Source organism: Chrysochloris asiatica, unplaced genomic scaffold, assembly GCF_000296735.1.
Source record: "Chrysochloris asiatica unplaced genomic scaffold, ChrAsi1.0 scaffold00005, whole genome shotgun sequence".
Classification (NCBI taxonomy): domain Eukaryota; kingdom Metazoa; phylum Chordata; class Mammalia; order Afrosoricida; family Chrysochloridae; genus Chrysochloris; species Chrysochloris asiatica.
This window is the reverse complement of record NW_006408523.1, coordinates 9,875,377-9,899,179: the sequence shown is the minus strand read 5'-3', so window position 1 is coordinate 9,899,179 and position 23,803 is coordinate 9,875,377. Positions and strand designations below refer to the sequence as shown.

The 23,803-nt window shown below is 39.0% G+C and overlaps 1 protein-coding gene across 2 annotated transcripts in view; it reads right to left on the bottom strand.

Moving 5' to 3' along the window:
• Positions 1–7,782: 7,782 nt before the first annotated feature.
• ZDHHC20 (zinc finger, DHHC-type containing 20) overlaps positions 7,783–23,803 on the bottom strand; it is an 80,293-nt gene continuing 64,272 nt past the window's right edge. The window contains exons 6-12 of one of the 2 annotated variants that reach the window (XM_006831959.1): positions 23,060–23,092; positions 22,589–22,709; positions 17,831–17,963; positions 15,661–15,787; positions 10,545–10,634; positions 8,825–8,940; positions 7,783–7,820 (exon numbers count right to left, since the gene is read on the bottom strand). In XM_006831959.1, coding sequence (XP_006832022.1) covers positions 7,783–7,820; positions 8,825–8,940; positions 10,545–10,634; positions 15,661–15,787; positions 17,831–17,963; positions 22,589–22,709; positions 23,060–23,092 — 658 coding nt within the window. Of the gene's footprint in view, positions 7,821–8,822; positions 8,941–9,290; positions 9,336–10,544; positions 10,635–15,660; positions 15,788–17,830; positions 17,964–22,588; positions 22,710–23,059; positions 23,093–23,803 lie in introns of those variants that run through there. The other variant, XM_006831960.1, reaches the window with a different exon arrangement.

Genomic DNA, 23,803 nt, shown 5'->3' with positions numbered 1-23,803 from the left:
GGATATACCCTTTGGGTGGTTGATGATGCATGGAGGGGATTGGAACCATGGCAGTGAGATGATATACGATGGAATGAATGTAAAACTAAAGTTCTCTCATGTAAACTACCATACAATTCACAATAAAACATTAAAAAAAAATTAAAATTGATCAAAACTTATGCACACGAACTTAAAGTATGTATGGTCCCATTTAGAATTGAGAGAAATATAAAAAAACATAAATACAGTACTTACTCAGTACATAAAATTAACTGAAACTCTGGTAGCTAGTGGGTTACGGGTTAGGCTGCTAACCACAATGTCGGCAGTTCAAATCTACCAGATGCTCTATAGAAGGAAGATGATTTCTGTTTCCATAAAGATTTGCTGCCTCAGAAACCCTACATGGCGTCGTCGCTCTGAGTTGGAACCAACTCCACAGCACACTGCCACCACCACACACTCTACTACTGTAATTACTTTGTACCACCGCCTGTTGCTATTGTGTGAGCTCCTGTTGTATTTGCTTCAAACACTGTGACACTGATCATCTCCATGTGAGTTTTCCTCTCGGGTCAATTGCATCTAAAAGTACAAAGTGATCTCTCGAGTTCCTCGCCTATTTTTCATGGTGCTTACTGCAATATGCAATACTGTAAACCTTAAATAGCACATGGGATTCATACACAGAGTCACGGGTGATGCTGGAAGTGTTCCCAAGAAGCAAAGAAAAGTTATGAAATGACAAGAAAAAGCTGAATTGCTTGACATGTGCCAGGGATTGAGGTTGGCAACTGCCTGCCATTTCATGTGTAAAGACCACTGTAAAAATAACAAAAATTGAAGATACTGCTGTAGCTATGCTAACAGACCAGAAAATCGTGCCCATTCTGTTAAATACCTTTCAATTTCATATTGAAAATACAGCTTTTATGGAAGTGCAGGACTGCTGTAAGAAAAGTTACCAATACCCTAGAGAAACAGCCCTGACAGAAAGAGGTGTAGGCCCACCCACACTCACTGCAGTGCCACTCACAACAGCAAAACAACGGAGACAACTCATTGCTCATCAGTGAAGACTGCATAAACAAACGGTGGTGCATGCACACCGTGGAATACTATGCGAAGTTGAAGAGCAACTATCTGTGAAACATAACATGGATCAACTTGGAGAATATTATGAGTGAAATTACTCAGAAAAGGACAAATATCATAGGAGACCACTATTGTAAAAAGACAAGGTTTTCACACTAGAAGAAACATTCTTTAATAGTTGCCGGGGGTAAGAGGGAAGGGGGAATAATTCACTGGCTAGCGGGTAGACACATGTTAACTTGTGTGAAGGGGAAGGCAACATACAAGAGGGAGGTGGATAGAATGATGAAATGGGAAAACCAGAGAGGAATGCAAGTGTTTATATACCCAATCCACAAGGAGCTCTGCTAGCGTAGCGGTTACAAATTGGGCTGCTAGCCTCAAGGTCGGCAGTTTGAAACTACCAGCAGTTCCGCGGGAGAAAGATGAGGCATTCTTCTCCCATAAAGATTTGCAGCCTCAGAAACCCTGTGCAGGGTCACTGTGAGTCGGAACCGACTCCACGGTACTTAACAGCAACATATACCCAATTCTGGGTGGTGCTGAGGGTTAATGCACTGACTCATACGGACCCTGTATAAGGTTTCTAAGACATGGCCAGTGGATTTGAACCATCATCACTACTTAGCAGTCCAGTGCTTATCTAACTAAACACTACCTGATTTTCAAGCTCATCAAAGTAATAGTTATTCCCTTATTTGGCAAAAAAAAAAAAACTTTAAAAAACACAACACACCACTCAAATACAGGATTTCTTCTTTATTATAATAACAAAATAATTATGATTTTGAAACAAAGGTTTACAAATGTTCTGCTTTTATGTTAATGTAGGATAGGACATCCAAAAGACAAAACAAAATTAACTTTTAGTCATGGTCCAGGATTATACTTACAGAAATAAAAACATGGTTCATGGTATTAAGACAACCAAGTAAACTGTAGTTCAAGTTTGTTTCTAGAAAAGCATATTAAAGATCATTTTAAAATAGTGGCCATCTTTCCTTTTAAATGGGCATAGATTCATCTGCAATTATATACAAATACAATAACTTGACTCATTAGCGTTCTTAATCTTTTAATACAAATACAATCCCTTGCTTCGTTATGCAACCCAACAAAGTAAAATAAAGTAAAGGCATTAGAAAAATATGGTTCTTTCTGAATCTATATTGTATTTTTAATTTAAGTTGGAAAATAGTTTGGATCATATGAAAACATAGATTTTAGGTTTACATATTATCTATACCTAGCAGATTATTAGATATACTCTTTATTTTGGCTGAAATGCAAAAATATGATGAATTTCTTAATAACAGATTAGTTAGAAAATACTTTTCATTGATAGCAGTTCTAGTCTGTGAACAAAATGTAAGTGGAACATACTTGTGAACCACTGCCTACTCAATGGCCAATTACGCAGATTAATTTAAGCCCTTAATATACACTTTCTTTCAAGATTGACAAGTGGAAATCTCATATTTTGATACTTAAACAATCTTGTAAACATAGTCAAATTTTGCTATTAGAAATAAAATTCAAGTAAACATTGCATATTTGATTTAAACTAACTTTAACATTGATGACATATTCGATTATAACCACTAAATATGTAAGACAGTTAAACTAAATCATCCACATGTAAAGATGAAACTAAGCGCTGTAAACGTGTTCATTTGAATACACTATAGACTGTAGCTGCTCTTTGGTTTGGCAGAGTAACACTGGTCAGATGCCTCAGGCATGGAATACTCCAGAACATTTGTAACCATGGAAACCAAGTCTCCTCATTGGTTTTTAATGGCAATGGCAAGACCTGAAATTCAATTTTATTTTCTTTTAATGGTATCACAAATGTTCAAGTGTTTAAAAGGACAAAAGATATTTATAAACTGACAGGACTTCAATCTGACCTTTTCTCCTCAAACAGTTGGTGGCAGTAATCAGTTATCAGTTGAAATACCAAAGAGGCAGCCTCTCCCCATTCCCTTATCCCCTTGCTGAATGGGCATTAGTATGCATGAACAAACTCAGCCAAATATTTAGAATTCAGCAAAATGTTGGCCATAAATGAAATCAAAGGTAACTAAGTAAAGGCTTTCATTGAAAAGGTTTCTAAGGTATTTACTATGCTATTAAGTATGGCATTAAATAATAGAAATGAAAAGTACTGAGAAATATTATAATAGCACCAAAGTGCCTAAAACGTTAAAGGGGGAGCTTGTTTCCTCAGTTTTAACTGAGTGCATGCAAAGTTTTTTTTAACTCATTGTAGAAACACATAAAAAAGTACCAGGAGGAAGTTTCTGATAGTGGTCAAGTCAGTGTAAATAGTTCCTATTTCCTTATGGAAACTGCCGCACTGAAGTGGTTTTTGGTTGGTAACTAACACCTCTGAAGTGTCAGACTTCAGTTTTCTAGAATCAAGACTAATATGACTTGAGAGTTAAAATAAAGGCAGCATTCCAAACTATATTTTTCAAGCCTAACTCATTCTTTTGTTTCAAAGGGCAAAAATTTTTTTCTTTTAAAATCTAGTATTTGTATAGCCAACAGAATTGGACAAATGCTGTAAATAGTAAACCAGGCATGTTGTTGTTAAGTGCCGTCGAGTCGGTTCTGACCCATAATGACCCTGTACAGGGTTTCTGAGGCTGCAAATCTTTACGGAAGCAGAAAGCCTCATCTTTCTCCCGCGGAGCGGCTGGTAGTTTCAAACTGCTGACCTTAAGGTTCGCAGCCCGATTCATAACCACTACGCTACCAGAGCTCCTTAAACCAGGCATAGTTAGCTAGAAATCTCTGCTGATTACAGAGCTATGCTGTCCATATTGTTCGGCATTTAGAAAGTACTCCACAAGTATTTGTTGGATGACTGAGAAGTAAATGATTTTGGCAAATCAGTCATCACAGAATGTTAGACATCCTCCAGTCATCCGATGTGCTTAGCCTCCCCCCACTCCATCCCCCTCAACAGATTTTATAGATAAGGAAAGCTTTTCATACTTGTAGCCATGTTAGTGGAGATTTATATAGACTCATCTGCTAGAATCCCGGTATGCGCTGCGGGTTAATGTGCTGAATTGCAAAGTCAGTTTGACTGCAAGGTTGGTGGTTTAAGGTCACCAACCGCTCCTCAGAAACCCCATACAGGGTCCCTATGAGTTGGAACCGACTCAGTGGCACTTAACAACAACAATTTGCTAGAAGCCATCCATCATTTTGGTTTGTTTGACTAAACTGTAAGAATGAGGAATAACATGTCTACCTTATTTCTTTTTAAAAAGATACTCTGCTTTGCTTAGGACTCCTGGTGTGGCGCTGCAGGACTAGTACAGGACTGCAGACCAGAAGGTTGGCAGCTCAAACCCACCAGCTGCTCCTCAGAAACTCAATATAGGGTCTCTATGAGACAGAACCAATTGGATGGCACTTAACAACAAGATGCTTCCTTTTAGAATCAATGCAGTTTATCCTTCCCACTCAGACTGGATTTCAGAAGACCTTATCTAGGATGAAAGGGGTCCTAAGAGGGAAGATCATTATTGAAGCTATTAGCAGATTACTGTTAATAGTTTCAAAGTAATTTTCAATAATTATCTTAATTAAAATTTGAAAGACATACAGGCAACTCAGCAGCCTGTTACCTGCTAAATACCTTTAGGAATGCAAATCTGTTTTTAACAGCTTACAACATCCTTTTAACCACTTTCTTTTACTTCCTTTTAGCCACTTCCACCAATGTCTCCTGTATCAGTATTTGTGAATAACGTGCACTTTAGTGTTTCTCGGCTTGCATACATCCCCTTCAAAGTTCAACAAACAAGTAGTAAAAAAGCCAAAGAAATCCCCAAATAGTTCTTAGACTGCCAAGTGTGCTGTCTCAATGAGTATTACTCAGTCTGTAATGAACTATACAAATGTGCTCTGTGTTTTAAATGATTACATTTAGATATCTGAGTCTCTATGAATGTTGTTTTATAGCCAACAATTTAAAAAAATTATTAAAAATGTTCAAAGTATAAAACAGCAATTATAAATTAGCAAACACCCAATAAAAAAAGCAATTATTTCTTTTTACCTTATACAGTATAAGCAATAGTGATCGGGATAGGATTATCCACTTTCAGCTTTGACACTGTCTTAGACAGACTCACTTAGACAAGTTGTTAGCTTGTGTTGTTGGAGTGAAAACTTAGAACACAGACTGAGAAACAACTCTGAAAACGCAACTCAGGTTACCCTGCCCACCCCCAAAACCAAAACCAAAACCAAAACCAAGCCATGTGTGACACATGTGGTCTGACAGCTCACATTATGGCATCTCAGAAAGGTGAGTGGTGTGTCCAAAGTGAAAGGCGGTCACTTTTGTAGCCAGAGGCCACTGCTGCACAAAGGGACCCGTGAAATTAAGGCATCTTCCTGCTCCAGAGGAGTGTGTCTATGGGACAGCAATCTGGACAAAGGATTCCTTTTCTTGTAAAAATATATCTCCAGCTGCACTTTATTCATGTCATCCCACTGATCATTGTCTTCCAAATAATATTGAAAGTATCAGCACATACACATTTCTATAAACCTAGGAAAAGGAAAACAGAAAAAATCAAGTTACTGGGTTAACACATGACTTCACATTTCTGAATATGTTGTTGTTGTTAAGTGCTGTTAAGTCAGTTCTGACCCATAGTGACCATATGTAGGTTTCTGAGGAGCAGCTGGTGAGCTTGAACTGCCCAGCTTGAGCTTCAAACCTACTTTGCAGTCCAGTGCATTACCCCAGAGCGCCACACCAGGACAGAATGTTAGAGGGAATACACGGCTCTGTGGGCTAGAGGTACGGTACTGCTAAAACTGAACATGGACCTACATTAGTAACACAAATACAATAGACATTTAGTAAGCAGTAAGTAACGGGATAGCTTGGCCCCTTCCCCCATGGAAAAATAAAAAGAACATTTTAGGAGGTGGTTTATTATAGTTTTCCCTTGTCAGCGTGGACATCATTTGAGGAGACTTCTGAAAAGCACTCGCTCTACGGCTGCTGAGCACCCCGGCCCCGGCCCCGGCCAGGAGCCTGCTCTATGCCTCCTCCTCAGACCCTCTCTGCCCTATGTGAGCCCCAGATTGTGTCGGCTTCTGTCTAGGTCTTGGGCTTGGGTTGTAACTTTGGACACACGCGCTAGGTCTTTTCCAAGGAACTGAATTCTGTCAACTAACATGTGAACATGGAAGTCGATGCTCCCTAATTGAAAAGCAAGAACTCCTGACCCATGGAAATAGAGAACAGATGTGTGTCTTCAGTTGACAGATCAAGTGTGTAGTGATTTGTTAAGAAGCAGCCCATAACTAACACACATTGTGAACCTGGGCTAGCTGGGCAGGATGCGTTAGGCCACACAGCCTAGTGCATGCTTTAAGAGGAGAGAGCTGTCTTCAGCATTTCTCACCATCTGAAGAGAGACTACACCTGTCACACTTCAATCTGAGTTGTTAACACATTCCTCTCACTGCATATAAATTCTCTGGAAAGTCTTATTGATCTTTAGTCTCTTCTGGCTTGGTCTCTAGGCACACAAAGAACAGCTCATCAGTGTAACTGGTGAGAGTAAATGGAAGGTGTCCTGGTGGTGCAGCTGGTTAAGCACTGGGCTGCTGATGCAAAGGTCGGTGGTTTGAACCTGCCGACAGCTCCATGGGGGAAAGATGAGGCTGTCTGCTCCCATACAGCTTTATGGTCTCAGAGAGCCCACAGAGCAGTTCTACTCTGCCTGACAATGGTGCCAGGGGTTGAATCAACTCAGCAGTAGTGGGTTGGGTTTTGATTTTTATTGTAAACTGCTCTTTGTCCTATCTTTTACAATTGAAACATTAATGAATCTCTGAAGAGTTTCATTTTAGTCACTACTCGGGATCAAATTCCTTCAATAAGAGGCTAAAGACACTTTTTCTTCTTAAACCAATTAATCAGGTGGTTGTTGTTAAGTGCTGTCGAGTCAGTTCCAACCCATAGCGACTCTGTATAGGGGTTTCCAAGGAGCAGCCAGTGAGCTTCAACTTCTGACCCTGTGGTTCAATCTGACTTTGCAGTCCAGCGCATTAACCCACAGCGCCACACCAGGACTGGTAGCCTATACTAAAAAGGAAGTCTTGGTGTGGCACTGTAGGATAAGCACTAGACTGCTAACTGTAAAGTGGGTGGCTCATATCCACCAGCCGCTCCTTAGAAACCCTATACAGGGCTGTTAAGAGTCAGAGCAGAGTCAATGGCACACAACAACATACTGGAGAAAGTTCGAGAATGACGAGATTTCTGTTCTCGTCAAGGTTGACAGCCTCGGAAACCCTACACAGGGTCACTACGGGTCGGGATGGACTCGATGACACACAGCAGCAGCAGCACCATACTTGAAAGGTTACGTGCCTACACACCAACTCGCCACCGTTTTTGAATTCTTCACTAATCTCCCAACAAATATCCACTAAGATAATACTAGGAGTGGGGAAGGAAAATGGGATGTAGGCAGTCTCTGTTTAACTGCTTGATTTTACTGGTATAATTGAAAAGAGTAAAAAAACAAAATCACCGAATCATAATACATGGTTTGAAAAGATTATGAACTATGCAGATAATCTACTTTTGTTGAAGAATTACCTTTATACTATCTTACCTTGCTCTTATTCAAATGGTTAGTTATGAACAAGTGGTACTCAGTTCTCTATTGCCACTGTAACATGGTTATTTGCCCCTGTAAGTACATAATTATGTGTTAAGTTTCAGGATAAATGCTAAAATTCGTGATTACAGCAAAAGTATCATGTAGTACTAAAAAGGATGATGTGAAACATGATTCGTTTTCTCGTAGAACTCCGAAGGATGTCAAGTAGCTTCAACAATCCGTTCTGTTTTTATGCCTGTCTTAGTGAAAATGCTCAATGGTTTTAAAGACATTCGGCAGCCACGATTCAGACACTCACTAAATAAAGTTTCCCCTTGATTTTACACAAGGGCACGAAAGAAACTAAGGATGATGTTAATGAAATTAAGATAAAATGTTTTAAATGCTGTTAAAAAGGTAAGAAATAATAACTAAAGAAAAGTAAGAAAAGATCGGAATTTCTCATAGTAAGTTCTAGGCTATTCCCTGATATCAGCACAACTTGATCATTCAATCCCCAACCATTTCCTGCAATGCAAGGTGATGACAATGTTAGTACTATTCTTACTGAGAAACACCACAGCCCTTTGTAAAGCCATCACATGGCAAGACAACACAGTAAACCCAGGCCTGACTCAAAAGCCCACTTCTGTCTGATCAACCCTTTTATACTGCATCCGCTGTTCATGAGTCGATCGAGAGCCATCAAGGAAAGTGCAGATACATCCAGCGCAGTAGGCCATTCAATGAAGGCAGCAAAGATGGCAATGCTTTTCAAAACTGATTTCCAACTCAATAATCCTAAAGAACAATCTTGTTCAGAACGTTAATTCAGAACATACAATGCCAAAATACCTTTCCACGTATGTGAGGTGACAAGCACAGGACTGGATCGCTCTCTTTCTAACACACGCACATACACACAACTTTCTGATGAACAAAACCAACAGCAGCCACTATGCCTTTTTCACCCAAACCTCTTCTCCATAAGAACGACCAATACACTACTATCCCATAAATGAAGAATGTCACATTATTTTGATTGTTCCACATTTATGAAACGACTTTCATTTTAATCAGATTACACATCTTACCGGATCTGACAACACCTTCTTCAGACCCATTCTCTGTCCATTGGGATTCACTGTCCAACAATCGGTTTTTTGATTCACTAAGTGGTCTGATAGGAAAGGGTTGATTTGATCCAATACTGAAAAGAGGAGCAAATCATTTTGTCAATAGCTTAATGCTCGGGTAAGGATATCTAATAAAATTAATAAGCAGCGAATTAGTATTCTTTCTCCTACAGCTGTGGAGGGCAACTCATGGGATCGTAGCACTCTGAAAAAAATCCTATCTTCTAAAGAAAACACCCTCCCGCCCCCCGCTGACTGGGCCTGCTGACCCAGGAATCTGTATCCCCACAATGCCAGTGAGAACAATTAGAGAACAAAAGCTTCTGAGGTCAGGCTGCACCGCTCTTAACGTGTTAATCAGGAGCCATAAGGTAGAACAAGGGCAGGTGATGTGCTATGTCTGTGGCCAGTACAAAAAAATTACCTGTCATTTCCCAAGTTTTCTGCTTTCTACCTCTGCAGTTTAGATCTAAGGGGAAAAAAGGATTTAGTAATTGACTGTAGACTTATTTGACTAGCTAAGAGATCTGGGGAGGGAGGGAACAGAGGAAGAAAAGGAGGAGGAAAGGGGAGCAACAGGTGTGCCTCGATTAGGGGCCACATACGGCACCAGGTACTGACTCCAGGGGATCCTGACCCCACGACAACCCCCGGAGGTTGGCAGAATGACGACATTTTATAGAGGTGGAAACCAAGGCTCAGAGGGTTTATGTGACTTGCTTCGAATGCTAAGAAATGTTGGAACTTTAGGATTGAAAGCTTTTAGACTCTAGGTTCGGGGGTCTGTGCTCTTCCAGCACTAACAGGCTAACTTGGAATTAATAATCCTCTTTCCCCCGCCATTTGTGATGTAATCAATACTTTTCAACTGTTTAACTTTGATAGAAGTCTTTCAAGCTTCCTGAAAATTTCATTTAAAATGGCATAATTCTCAAATTTTGTGAAATAGCTTGTTTGCCATGAAAGTACTGTAAAAACATTTCCTCTCTGATGGGCTAATGAGAAAAAGATTTCTAATTCTATTTTGGAATCCTCATTAGTGGTATTTGGACACTGCAGTTGAAATCTGTTTATCAAACTAAACTGGTGAGTGTAAAATGACCTGTCTCTTAGAAAGAGACAGAACTGATACAAATCGGCTCAGTTCAGTCCTGAATGCAGCTTCCGCTCGCTCCTAGGAAGCAGTGGCAGGCTGGTAGCTATGCTTCCCACTTGACCCAGACCTTTCCAGTTTTATGTGACTGTTCTGGTTTAACTACCTATTAATAACAAGTATTCTCTTTGCTGGAGTCCTGGGGTGGTGCTGTGGGTTAATGTGCTGGACTGCAAGGTTGTTGAAGCCACAAGATCAGTGGTTCAAGCTCACCAGCTGCCCCTCAGAAACCCTATACAGGGTGGCTATGAGTCAGAACCAACTCGATGGCACTTCACAACAACAACAACTTTCTCTTTCTGCTCCCCAGTCTTCAGGTTTAGAAGACAAAAATCTAAGCACATACACATTAGCTCTCAGTTAACAAACACATCTAGAGAGAATTTCTCTTTCCCTATTTATACTGGCTTACTCAGTTACTATTATACTAATTTTATTACACTACTATGTATGTATAAGACATGTACATAACATGCTTTATAATGAATAATAGAATATTACAAAACTTAATGACAAGAAACACACCTTCTGGCATATTCATTTTGGCTGGTAACAGAAGCTTGCTCTGGGTCCATCCCCACCAGGCGAGTTGGAAAACTGCAACCATCACCCAAGCTGCAAGATGAGAAACAGCAGGAGTCAGAAACACACAACTCAATCAATGGCCACACTTGACACCAGTTTTCAGAGGACTGGAATAAACTACAGGGAATAATCACATGGATTTTATTTATTGTTTATTTACATCCCACAGAGGATTTATTTAGAGGTTACTACCTACTCAGGGCCGCAGGGTGACTCTGTATGATAAGCAATGAAACCACGAAGTTGGTGGTTTGAGTCTACTAGTTGCTCCTTGGGAAAAAAATGAGGCTCTCTGGGGTGAGAAGAGGAGAAAAGGAAGCAGGCGAACCATTTTTTGAAGATATAATGGATAGGAAGTACTCAAATTTGAAGAAAATATCAACTTAGGTCCAAGCAGCCTAATAAAACCCAGGCAGGACATACACAAAGGAATTATAATCAAACTGCCTAAAAGCAGTGATAAAGAGACAAAGCTTTAGCCAGAGGAGGAAGGAGGCATATTACAAACAGTAGCCGAGAGAGTGATGCTGCCTTCGTTTCACAAAGTAAACCAGAAAATAATGGAACAGTGTCTTTAAAGAAAACAGAAAAAACCTACCAACCATACTAGCACTCAAACCTGTCCACTCAGAATTCTATGTTTAGCAAAAATATCCTTAAAAAAACAGTCTGTTTTCCCATCAAAGTGGGAAAACCATAGAATATGATGCATGCATTGAGTATAATATCCAGAAGGAATATAGCAATAGGGTCTGTTCAAAATGAAGCACAGAAAAAAGACTGAATTAAAAATAAACAGTGCTTTAGTGAGCTGTAGGAAAACTTCTAAATCAAACCAGTGGCTGTTAAATCCTGAGCCCAAGTCGGGGAAACACAGACCAGAATTTCACCTTCTGGAGCCATGAGTACAGGAGAAAGACGGCTCCCTGAATCTACTGACCTGAGAGAATCCTTCAACCTTAAATCAAAAACATCCTCTGAAGTCTTCTCAAGACCCAACAATAGTTTAGCATAATGAGAAGGCCTTCCTCGAATATTATGCTCTTTGAAGATCTATTCAGATGAAATCACATTGACACCAGCAACCCCTAAGATCACCCAGGAACCCTAGGGGCTGTGAGTTGATGTTAATGAGGGAGGAACAACTCAGAAAAGGAGGGGGAGAAGGTTGGCGGCTCAAATCCAAGAAAGTCATCAACGTCCCTAAACTGTACATGTAGAAACTGTAGGGTCGGTGTATGTTTTACCGTGTATATTCTCAACAACAAAATAATTTAGACTTAAAAAAAAAAAATCCGTTTAAACTAGTTATGTCGTCACATGAGTGGATTCTGAACCTGCTGACTCCACGTGGGTCTGAGTGGAACTGTGCTTCATACTTTTCAACAGGTGATGCGGGCAAGTACACTGTCGAGCCTCTCTTCTGAAGTGCCTTTGGGGGGAATTAAATCTCTAACCTTTTGATTAGCATCTGAGCATTTTATTTGTTTGCACCACCCAGGGCCTCCAGAAAATCATGCACACTTATTAGCCACAGTTTCAAAGATTCCACACAAAAACTACATACTCTTATGTGTCGTAAACCAAAGAAGACCTAATGCATTTATAGACAAGCCCTGACTTAGGTTGCATGCATGCCATTATAAACCGCACTTAAGGGCACTGTTTTTGGGGGGCAGTACATCTATCTTATCATTAGTAATATGTACACATGCAATCCTGCTGATGTACTTGTATCAGCTGTTCAAGTTTATGACTTACTGTCCAGTAATACTGCTGTATTGTTTGGTGTCCAATGATGTCATTCTCACCATAGAAACAAGGTGCTGATTCATAGAATGAAACAAAATTACAAAACAAAATAACGACAAAAAAAAAACATAATAGAATGAAACACAGCTCAGTCCTGCGCTAGCCTTACAATCTTTAAACTGGAGCCCACTGCTGCTGCCACTGTGCCAACCCATCTCTTTGGGGGTCTTCCTCTTTTTTGCTGATGCTCCACTTTACCAGATCCTTCTCCAGGGAATGGATCTCCTGATAATATGTCTGAAGTAGGAGACAAAATCTCGCCATCCTGACTTCTAAGGAGCATTCTGGCTGCATTTATTCCAGCAAAGATTTGCTTGTTCTTCTGGTAGTCCATGGTACTTCAATAGTCTTCTGCAACACCATAACTCAAATGTATAAGTTCGTCTACTGGTCAATGTTCCCATGCATATAAGACTATCAAAAATATCATGGCATGGGTCAAGCACACCTTAGTTTTCAAACTGACATCTTTGCTTTTGAACACTTTAAAGAGGTCTTGTTCAGCACATTTGCCTAATGCAATATGTCACTTTATTTCTTAACTGCTGCTTCCGTAAGTGTTGACTGTGGATCCAAGAAAAATGAAGTGCTTGACAATATCAAATTTTTTCTCCATTTATCATGATGGTACTTATTGTTCCAGTAATGAAGATTTTTCTCTTCTTTACATGAGGTGCAATCCATACTGAAGGCTGTGATCTTTGATCTTCATCAGTAAGTATTTTAAGTCCTCTTTGGTTTCAGCAAGCAAGGTTGTACCATCTGCATATCCCAGGTTTGTTAAATGATTTCCCCCCGAATCCTAATGACATATTCTTCTTCATATAATCCAGCCTCTTGGATGATTTGCTCAGCATAAATATTGAGTAAGTATGTTGGAAGACTGCAACACTGTCGCACACCTTTCCTGATCTTAAACCAGTCTGTCACCTTGCTCTGCTCTTGGTCCATGTACAGGTACCTCATGAGCACAGTTACATGTTCCAGAATACCCATTCCAGAGTTATCCATAGCTTGTCATGATCCACATAATCAAAAGCCTTCACATAGTCAATAAAGGACAGCTACCATCTTTCTGGTATTCTCTGCCTTCTGCCAAGATTCATCTAATATCAGCAATGATACTTCCATTCCATGTCTTCAGATAAATCTACTTAAACCTCTGGCAGTTCCCTGCCAATGTACTATTGCAGCCATTTTAATACTATCTTTAGCAAAATTTGATATTGCATGTGATATTAATATACTGTCCCATGATTTCATCATTCCATTGGATCTCCTATCTTTGGAAGGGCACAAATATGGATCTCTTCCAAGCAGTTGGCCAGATAGCTGTTTTCCAAATTTCTTTGACATAGATGAGTGAGTGCCTTAAGTGCTGCATCAGTTTGTTGAAAGATTTCAATTTGTATTCCATCAATTCCCAGAACCATGTTCTTAACGTATTCCTTGGACTTCTTCCTTCAGTATCATTGGCTCTTGATCATATGCTACCTCTTGAAAGGTTGAACATTGACCATTTCTTTTTGGTACAGTGACTGTGTATTCCTTCCATCTTCTTTTGTTGCTTTCTGCAACATTCAATATTTTGCCCATATTTCAAATTGAGGCTTGAATTTTTTCTTGAGTTCTTGCGTTTTCTTCCCTTTTAGTTTTCTAACGCCAGGTGTTTGCACATTTCATTATTATACCTGACTTTGTCTTCTTGAGCTGCATGTTGAATTTTTCTGTTCAGTTCTTTTACTGTCTCAGTTCTTCCATTTGCTTTAGCATCTCTAGACTTGAGAACAAGTTTCAGAGTCTCTTCTGACATACATTTTGGTCTTTTCCTTCTTTCTTGTGTTCTTAATGAATAAACTTTTGCTTTCTTCCTTTATGATGTTCTTGATGTCTTCCCAGAACTCTTGGTCTTCAGTCATTAGTGTCTAATGATTCAAATTTGTACTTGAGATGATCTCTAAATTCAGGTAGGATATATTCAAGGTCATATTTTGGCTCTGGTGAACTTGTTTAATTTTCTTCAGTTTCAGCCTGAACTTGCATATGATCACTTGATGGTTCATGCCACAGTCTGCCCCTCGCCTTGTTTTGGCTGATGATATGGAACTTTTCCAATGTCTCTTCCCGCAGATGGAGTCAGTTTGAGTTCTGTGTATTCCATCTGGTGAGGTCCATGTATACAGTTGTCTTGTCTTTTATGTTGTTTTAAAAAAGGCACTGGCAATGAAGTTGTCATTGGTCTTTCAAAATTCTGTCATGAGAACTCCAGCTTAGTTTCTATCACAAAGGCAGTATTTTCCAACTCCTGATCCTACCTCTTAGTTTCCAGCCTTTGTATTCCAATTACCAGTAATGATCAATACCTCTCTTGATTGCATGTTTGATCAATTTCAGATTGAAGAAGTTGGCAGAATTCAATTTCCTCATCACTGGCTTTAGTGGTTGGTGTGTAAATGTGAATAATAGTGGTGCTAACTGACCTTCTTTGTAAGCGTATGAATATTATCCTAACACAGATAGCATTACACTTTAAAGTAGATCTTGAGACGTCCCTTTTCATGATGAATGCGATGCCATTACTCTTCAATTTGTCATTTCTGGCACAGTAAAACATGTGACTGTCAGATTCAAACTGGTCAATATCAGTTTATTTCAGCTCACTAATGCCTAGGATATTGATCTTTATGCATTCCGTTTTGTTTTTGACAACTTCCAATTTTCCTAGATTCACACTTCGTACATTCCATGTTCCGATTATTAATGATGTTTATAGCTGTTTCTCTTCATTTTGAGTTGTGCCCTATCAGCAAATGAAGGTCCTAAAAGCTTTACTCCACTCGTGTCATCACGGTCAACTTCAATTTGAGGAGGCAGCTCTTCCCCAGTTGTATTTTGTGTGCCTTCCAATCTAAGGAGCTTATCTTCCCGCACTGTATCTGACAATATTCTGGTGATATTTATAATGTTTCGATATTCAAAATTCTGGTGCTATGTGACAGTGTTACACTGCTATCCATAAGGTTTCCAGTGGTTAAACATTCAGACGTAGTCCACCTCTCCTTCCTCCTAGTCTGTCTTCGTCTGGAAGCTCATGAAACCTATTCACCATGGCTGACTCTGATGGTGCCTGAAATTCCAGTGGCAGAACCCCCAGCAGCACAGGAACACAAACTGACAGATGAGTGGTGCAGAGACCACCACGGATTAGACAGTTTATGACATGTGAATTTCATAAATAAATTACCTTGAAAATATTGGCAGTAACCAGTATTTCTTTTCATCACCAAATACTTGTCTCCAATTTTTACTGTATCCAAGGGAGAAACCGTTCCCATCAGGCCCATAGGAAAATGTGGGTGCACGGAATGACTCTGCCACGGTACACAGAAAAAGGAAAATGAGTCAATCTATTTAAGACTCGTCATATGAGAGATGGAACATAACAGTTTTTGTACTTTATATCTTTAGTATAAAAAGTATAAACATAACTTAAAACAATATACTTACAGCAATTAAAAGAAAAAGCTCTAAAATTTATTTGGGAAAAATATCACATTTGAACATTTCAACCACCTCATAAAAAGACAATTTTCAAAACAGTCATCTAGTATTATTGACAATCTATTGAATTGTGTATAACTGCAATTTATTTGGAGTTTTTTTCTTTGGAGGGGGATGGATATATTCAAACTCTTTCAACTTCACTTAGTCATTATTTATGAATTACCTCCTATAGGAAGGGACTTCAAAAGGTTTGTGGAAAAATGAAATTAAAAGATAAAAATAAAAAATATAAACTTTATTTCTCAGCTAAGTTCCATCAAGTTCAAGACACTTTTATAAGTGAAGATACTGACCACTTAGTCCATCCCTAAAGAACTTGAACCCCTGCGAATGAATACGGCTTGTTTCACATTATTAAGTGAAGGAAATGTGGTTTTGATGTTGTTAAGTACTGTTGTGTCTGTTCCAACTCATAGTGACTGTGTACAGGGTTTCTAAAGAGAGGCTAGTAGGTTTGAACTGCTGACCTTGCAGTTAGCAGTCCAGTGCTTACCCTACAATACTACACCAGGGAACTGGTTGCCCTTTAAAGCTTTTTTAAGATTAGGAAACAAAAAAGAAGGCAGAACCAGCCCTATCAGGACTGTAAGGTGGATGCCTGAGGGGCTAGATACAGGTCTAGACTCCCCTACACTGAAAGGGATGAAGGTGTTCTGTGATGGAATCAGAAGACACTCAACAGCTGGAGGATAAACTGGGGAAGGAAGGGCCAAACAATCCTTACATTGGAAATCCCTCACAATGTACATCATTTAAGGATAAATGGAAGTTTGAATTATTTTTCAAATTTTCCTTAAAAGGACTTCATCCTTTGATGTTAGTAACTGTACCCTTCCAAGTCTCCTGGCAGACATACGGCTTTGGATGACAAGTGACCTTTAACAGTAACAAAACATCATCATGATAGATCCCTAACTTGTATACTGGAACACTGGCCAATACATACATACCTAATTCCAGCTGACTGTTTATATGGCAATATAGTTCAGTCTGAACAATACCATCATCTTTGTCTACAAAAGGATTGTCCAATTATTTAATACCTTACTGAATTCTTCCTCTATACTTTTATTTTAAATAAGGAATTAAGAACAGAAATAAATTCTGATACTATAGTTATGGAATACATTAAGTCGCTAACAAATGTTACCAGATGGAAATGATGAGGCATTGCAAAACCACTAATCCTAGCCTCAAAACCACAGACCATACCCTCAGCCAATTCTGTAATACATTTATGGGGCGGGGGAGTACATTCATGAATGGATATGATGTTTTAGCTACAATTTAGGACTTTAAGGTATTTTTTGAATGAACTTGCTTATGGTACATAAATGTACTCTTTCACAGATAGATTTTGAGAAGATATTCTATAAATGCATGAAGCCTCTTTGATTCACTAAAATTTGGAAAATTTAATCTGTTCTCTACTTTTGTCTATAATGCATTACTGGGGGGTGGGAGGGCTCCATCTCTTTCATCAACCTCTTTCAAAATAGTTAACTTTTGCTAATGCCCACTATCGCCATCCAGAAGCAGCTCTGGTAACGTAGTGGTTACGAATCGGGCTGCTAACTTCAGGGTCAGCAGTTCGAAATTACCAGCTGTTCCACAGGAGAAAGATGAGGCTTTCTGTTCCTGTAAAAATTTACAGCCTTGGAAACCCTATACAGGGTTGCTATGAGTCAGAACCGACTCCACGGCACGCAGACACCACGCCCATCCAGCCAGTGTTACTTCTACCATGATTATTTCATTCCTCATCATCTTTTGCTTACTGTTCTCTAGATTAGATTTTATGTTCACTTGCAGTCAATTTCCTAGAGTCAGGATATATTTAAGTCACTGACCGATTGTTGTTCTGTTTTTTCCGACTAGCCAGCAGTGGTAGCTGAAGAGGGACAGGACGCTGATGAAGAACATCGCCGACACAAAGAAAAGAAACAGGACGTGGAATTTCGCACGTGTGTCAGACAGTTCATTCTGAGGGAAAAGAAAAAGTTCATTCCTGGAACAGTCAAACTCTACATTAGGCTACATAACGCTACAGAGAGCCTACTAAAAAGCTGGCCAAGAACGAAGAATAAAAAAATTAATCTGATAATATATCTAAAAGCAACAACTGCAAAACCAGAAAATTGTCATTATCAAAGGATACGTGCTTACATGAAGAGGTCTGAAACAGTCATCTTAAAAACGGCTCTTAAGTTATTCAAAAATTTTAGCAACATTCTCAATAATAAATAAAAACATGGGTTCTTATATTCAACAATTTTCTTTTATACTTTTATATTCAAGCTTTTGTCAAATTCCTGGATATATAAGGGTTTTCTCCTATCTATGCTAAAATATTTATTTTTACTATATATGCAGCTAATCAATAACTGATTGACATATATATTATATATATAATATATACTCATGCATATATATATATATATATATATATATATATACACACACACACACACACACAAAACAAATATACACACATACGTGTCAGTGAATGAAAACCACTTTGTTGTTCGTTCTTAAAACCCAAAGTCCCACCATCACTGAGTGATTTTGACTCACAGCAACCTACATAAGGTTTCTGGGACTATACGTCTTTATGGGAGCAGGCAATCTCATCATTCTCCCATGGAGCAGCTGGTGGATTTGAACCACCAACCTTGTGGTTAGCAGCCCAACACTCAACACACTGTGCCACCAAGAACCCTATTCCTTCTTAAGGCTATGTGCATTTGAACATCTTAACCCAAAAGAAAAGAGTATCTTTTAAGTGTTCGATTTGAACATAAAACTGTAGGCAAACCATCTATGTTACCCTAACTTGAGGCTGTCCTTTTTGATTTTGTAAGTATGTACAAGTCAAAAGAAAGGTGCTTAGCATCAGAGTACTCTGATGTTTATATTTTTCTCATCTCTCCCAGAGTAACTACAATACCTTTTAAAACATATCAAGGGATTCTTACATCTTCCCATCTTGTGAAGGAAATTAGCATTATACATATTTACTATAAATGTCACAAAAGAGATTACTGTGTTTTACCTTTGGACAACTTTCTGTAGATTTCCTGCGGCAAAGCTTGTGCAAATAAAGACAACGTATTAAGAAACCAATTTTTACACAAAATTATCCCAAACACTATCCTTTAAAATCGTTTGTGTTTGGAAGGAACACTAAGATGTTGCTTTTTAAAGGCTATGTACGTAAGACAAGAACATGTAGCTCTTCAAGCATATTAAAATACCCTTCAAGTAGCCTTTTTCATTCAAATTTTAAAACAAAGATTGGTGCCTGTCAGGGAATAAAAATGACTTTTTTCTTGGAAAACAGAAAATAGGCTCTGATGAATAGCTTCTGAATCCTAGAACTGATGGTTTCTTACTGCCTTCACTGCTAAATACCATAAGGCAAGCTGGGATTACTAAAACTCAGCCTTCTAAACCTGGCCTGCCACTCCGTCTGATGTCAACTTTGGACTCTGCAATCAGAGGTATCCTTTCAAACGTCTGTCTAAGAACGTCACTCCCCTGCTCACTGCTCAAAATGTTCTAGGAGCTCCCTAGTCCACTGACCGCATGAGGTAGCGAGGTTCCCAACACATTAAGCAACTTGAGTTACTCAGGTGTGTCTGGGATGCTCCTGCCTTAGGGCCTTTGCGCTTCTGTGCAGCTGACCTCTCTCCTCCCATGAGTCACCATTTCCTTCACCATCTGTGTCCAATTCAAACCTCCTGACTGAGGCCTTCCCTGATCACCTTTAACACCACAACAGAAGATCTGATAATGACCAACTCCCTTTCTCTGCTCTAGTTTTGTTTTCTTCTTAGCATTTACTTTCTAACATACAGTATGATTAACTAATTAATTAATAATCTCCCTCTGTTCACAAATAAGCGCTCCAAAGACCAGACTATTTGTCTTTTGATTACTGGTAAGAAGCAAGTAAATTCAAGGCACAGAGTAAATGATTAAAAAGATGAACTGAGTGATGAAGAAAAAGGTAGACTTCATTCTACTAATGTTTCCTTACTCATGGAAAAAAAGTTGGAGACCGTTTATTCTTTGGTTCCTAAATTATCACATGTAAACAAGTACATGAAGTTCCTAATAGAGAAATGTGTAATTCTCTCACTCAGCTTTCATCTGGCACTGAACGCTCTTCTTTCAAACAGGCTAATGTGGTCAGCTTAATGTGGTCAGCAGATGGTCAGCTGAGCAAAGGTATTCAGCTCAGGGGGACAGTCCAGGCCAGACTCCCAGAGGCTGAGAGAGAGCTCACCCAGCTCTAACACGCAGAGAGGCACCGGGAATGCTTGCACCCTCTGCTTTTATAGACCCAGGTTTGAAGAGTCCTAATGATATTTTGATGAAAATCTCTCAAAAATGTATTAGCTACGGAGGAAAATGTCTGTAAGTTGGAACTGAATGATGTTTACATTCTAGCTTCCTGTAAGTACGCAGCCATGGGTACATTACTTTTTCACCCTCAGTTTCTAACTGAGTCATAACAGCTTCTTCATGGGGCCTATAGGAAGAGTAAATGTCAGAGGACTTTTCACCATAGTAATCCCTCCTTTCAAAATAAAACATTTAAACGCAAAAACAAAAGCAACATGAATACCTGAAGCAAACATGGGTGAATGTTTGAATAAATTTATAATGAAGTCAGAAATTCTAAATGAAAAACAAAAAAATATCCAGCTTAAAAATGTAAAACTTTGATTTGGCAAAATCAAAACAGGGTTAAAGCTATAAATAGGAAACATGGGAAAAAACCCACGTCAGAAAAAGGGTTCCTATCTTTAGGAGCTCCTATGGATTTGGGATACAAGTCCTTTGCTGGCTGTGTGTATTGTAAACATCTTTTCCCAATCGGTAGTTTGCCTTTTCTAAATAGCCCTTTTTCCCCCCTAAGTAGCCTTTTAATGAGCTGAGCGTTCTTAATTTTACTGAAGTCCAACATACCAATCTCTCAGAAATTATAGTTGGTGCTTCCTGTATCCTATTTAAGCCATCTTTGACTTCTCCAACAGCAAGAGTAAATATGAATACTTTTAATATAATAAAATTTCTTAATACATATATGGAAAAACCGACAAGAAAAAGACAAAGGACACAAATATGAGTTCACAAAAAAGCATGTCTTTCTTCCATTCCAATTGCATTTTCCTCCAGAGGCAACCACCATTAGAAATTTCCTTATGTATTCTTCCAGAAGCAACCTATACACATACAAATATGTATATGGCATCCAAATAAATGAAGAAAAGACAGAAGTTGTCAATGACTTCATTTTGCTTGGATCAACCATCAACACTCATGGAAGCAGCAGTCAAGAAATCAAACGATGTATTGCATTGGGAAAATCTGTTGCACAAGACCTCTTTAAAGTGTTGAAGAGCAAAGATATCAGTTTGCGAACTAAGGTGCGCCTGACCGAAACCATGGTATTTCCAATAGCCTCATATGCATGTGAAAGTTGAGTGAATAAGGAAGATCATACAAGTATTGATGCTTTTGAGTTATGGTATTGGAGGAGAATATTGAACATGCCATGGGCTGCCAAAAGAACGAACAGATCTGTGTTGGAAGAACTGTAGCCAGAGTGGCTCCTTGGAGGCCAGGATGTCCAGACTTCTTCTCTCATACTTCGGACCTAATGTTAGGAGGGGCCAATCACTAGAGAGGGATATCAGGTTTGGTAAGGTGGAGGGTCAGAGAAAAAGAGGCAGACCCCCAGCGAGATGGACTGGCCAAGTGGCAGCATCACTGGGTTCAAACGTAGCAACAATTGTGAGGTTGGCCCAGGACCGGGCAGTGTTTGGTTCTGTTGTGCACAGGGTCGCTGTGAGTCGGTACTGACTCAATGGCACCCAACAACAACAATGATTTTGTACAGAAATGGTGCCATCCTATATACATTGAAAGCACATTCCCATAGTGGCAGAGCCTACAGATCAGTTCACAGAGTTTCTCATAAAGAGCTTCCTCATTCCTAAGTCTGAACACCACCATTACTTTTGTTTTCTCCCAAAGGAAAACAAACCCATTTTTACTTACATCTTGATTAAATTCTTTTCTTTAGATAGGAAAAGTATACAAGCTAATTCCAACTTCTTAAGCTTATACAAAATGTTGTTGCTAGGTGTCAGCACTGTTTCCTACTCATAGCAACCCATATACACTCACTGCAAAGATTGTGGGCAAACAAGTTGCTGATAATCTTGGCAGTGACCAGCATTACCTGTGACACATAAGAGAAGACTTCACAAGTTTGTATAAGAAAACTTTTTGGTTCCATAGCAACCCTGTATAGGGTTCCCAAAGAGCAGCTGGTGAGCTTGAACTGTCAACATTGTGGATGAACTGACCTTGCAGTTCAGCACATTAGCCCACAGCGCCACACCAGCACTTCATCTTGTTTAACAGACATGTACAAATAAACGTGTGTGTACAAAGGTACAGCTTAGCCCTGATCCACTATAAATTCGAACTAAAGTATATCTTCTTATAACAAAGAATGAAATAAATCTTCAGGAATATAGCATCCTAAAGGATCTCAAATATTATTTAAGACAGGGAAAAAAAAAAAGACTTACCGTCCAAAATTTGATAAAGTACTGTAAAACTGTTGTAGCCACGAAAAGGCAGTATAAGAGGGAGTACAGTAAAAACAGCAGGAAAGACTTGTAATTAGAGAATCCCACACAGTTATTCACCCTAGAAGGATAAAGAAAGGCACTCTATAAAAATAAGACAAATCAGAAAGTCTAATTACTGTTATTTGGTAATAGGTCATTTGGAAAGTGTAAGGGAGCAATGTCTTAATTATTTGTTTGTGTTGTTAATACATCAGTAAGGGAAAACATTATGACATTTATTTGGAATTCTAATGTTAATTCATAAACGTATCATTCATTATTTGGGTTACTATATTTTTAAAAGATCAATTTTATGTCTAAAAACAATTAAAATGACCCTCAAATTTTAGCAAAACTAAGTAAATCACTCTCAATTCTCTCTCTTCTTCCCCTCCAGCCCCTTGTGGTCGCCCCCTTCTTTTTACATACCAAGGGCAGTGGTGGTCCATCTTAAGAATACATCTAAGGAAAAAAAACATAAGAAAATTCATATAGAAAAATTTCTCTAATTCCAACTTCTCATGATTGTTTTAATTTGATTTAATATTCTCCCTTTGTAAACACATCTCAGAGAACCAATCCAGCAAACACCATTGTTGTTGTTAAGTGCCAGTGAGTCAGTTCTGACTCTGTAAAGGGTTTTCCAAAGAGTGGCTGGTGGGTTTGAACTGCCGACCTGGCAGCTAGCAGTCTGGTACTTATCCTACAGTACCACACCAGGACTTCCAGCAAACATTATTAGATTATAGATAATTTCTGATCTTTCCTCAAGTAATTTCACAGGTAAGAAAGAGGTAATGATATCTTCCACTGAGCCTTCACTTCAACATATCTGTTGTCTTGGAACACAACAAGTGACTGAGAGTTAAATGTATAGATCTGGCCGATGCATAGCACTTGGTATGTTGGTAAGTGCTTTTGAGTGGGTTCCAACTCATAGTGACCCTGTATCAGGTTTCCAAGGAGTGGTTGGTGAGTTTGAACTGCCGACCTTGCAGTTCAAACCGACCTTGTGGTCTAGTGCTTTACCCAACAGAGCCACACCAGGACTCCATGTTGGATAGTTCCCGTTTACAAATTAGCTCAGCAAATAAAATACGATATAGCTGACTCTTCTGTACAGGCCATGACAACAAAACTATAGAAGCAAGTCTATCACACTAGGAACAGTGA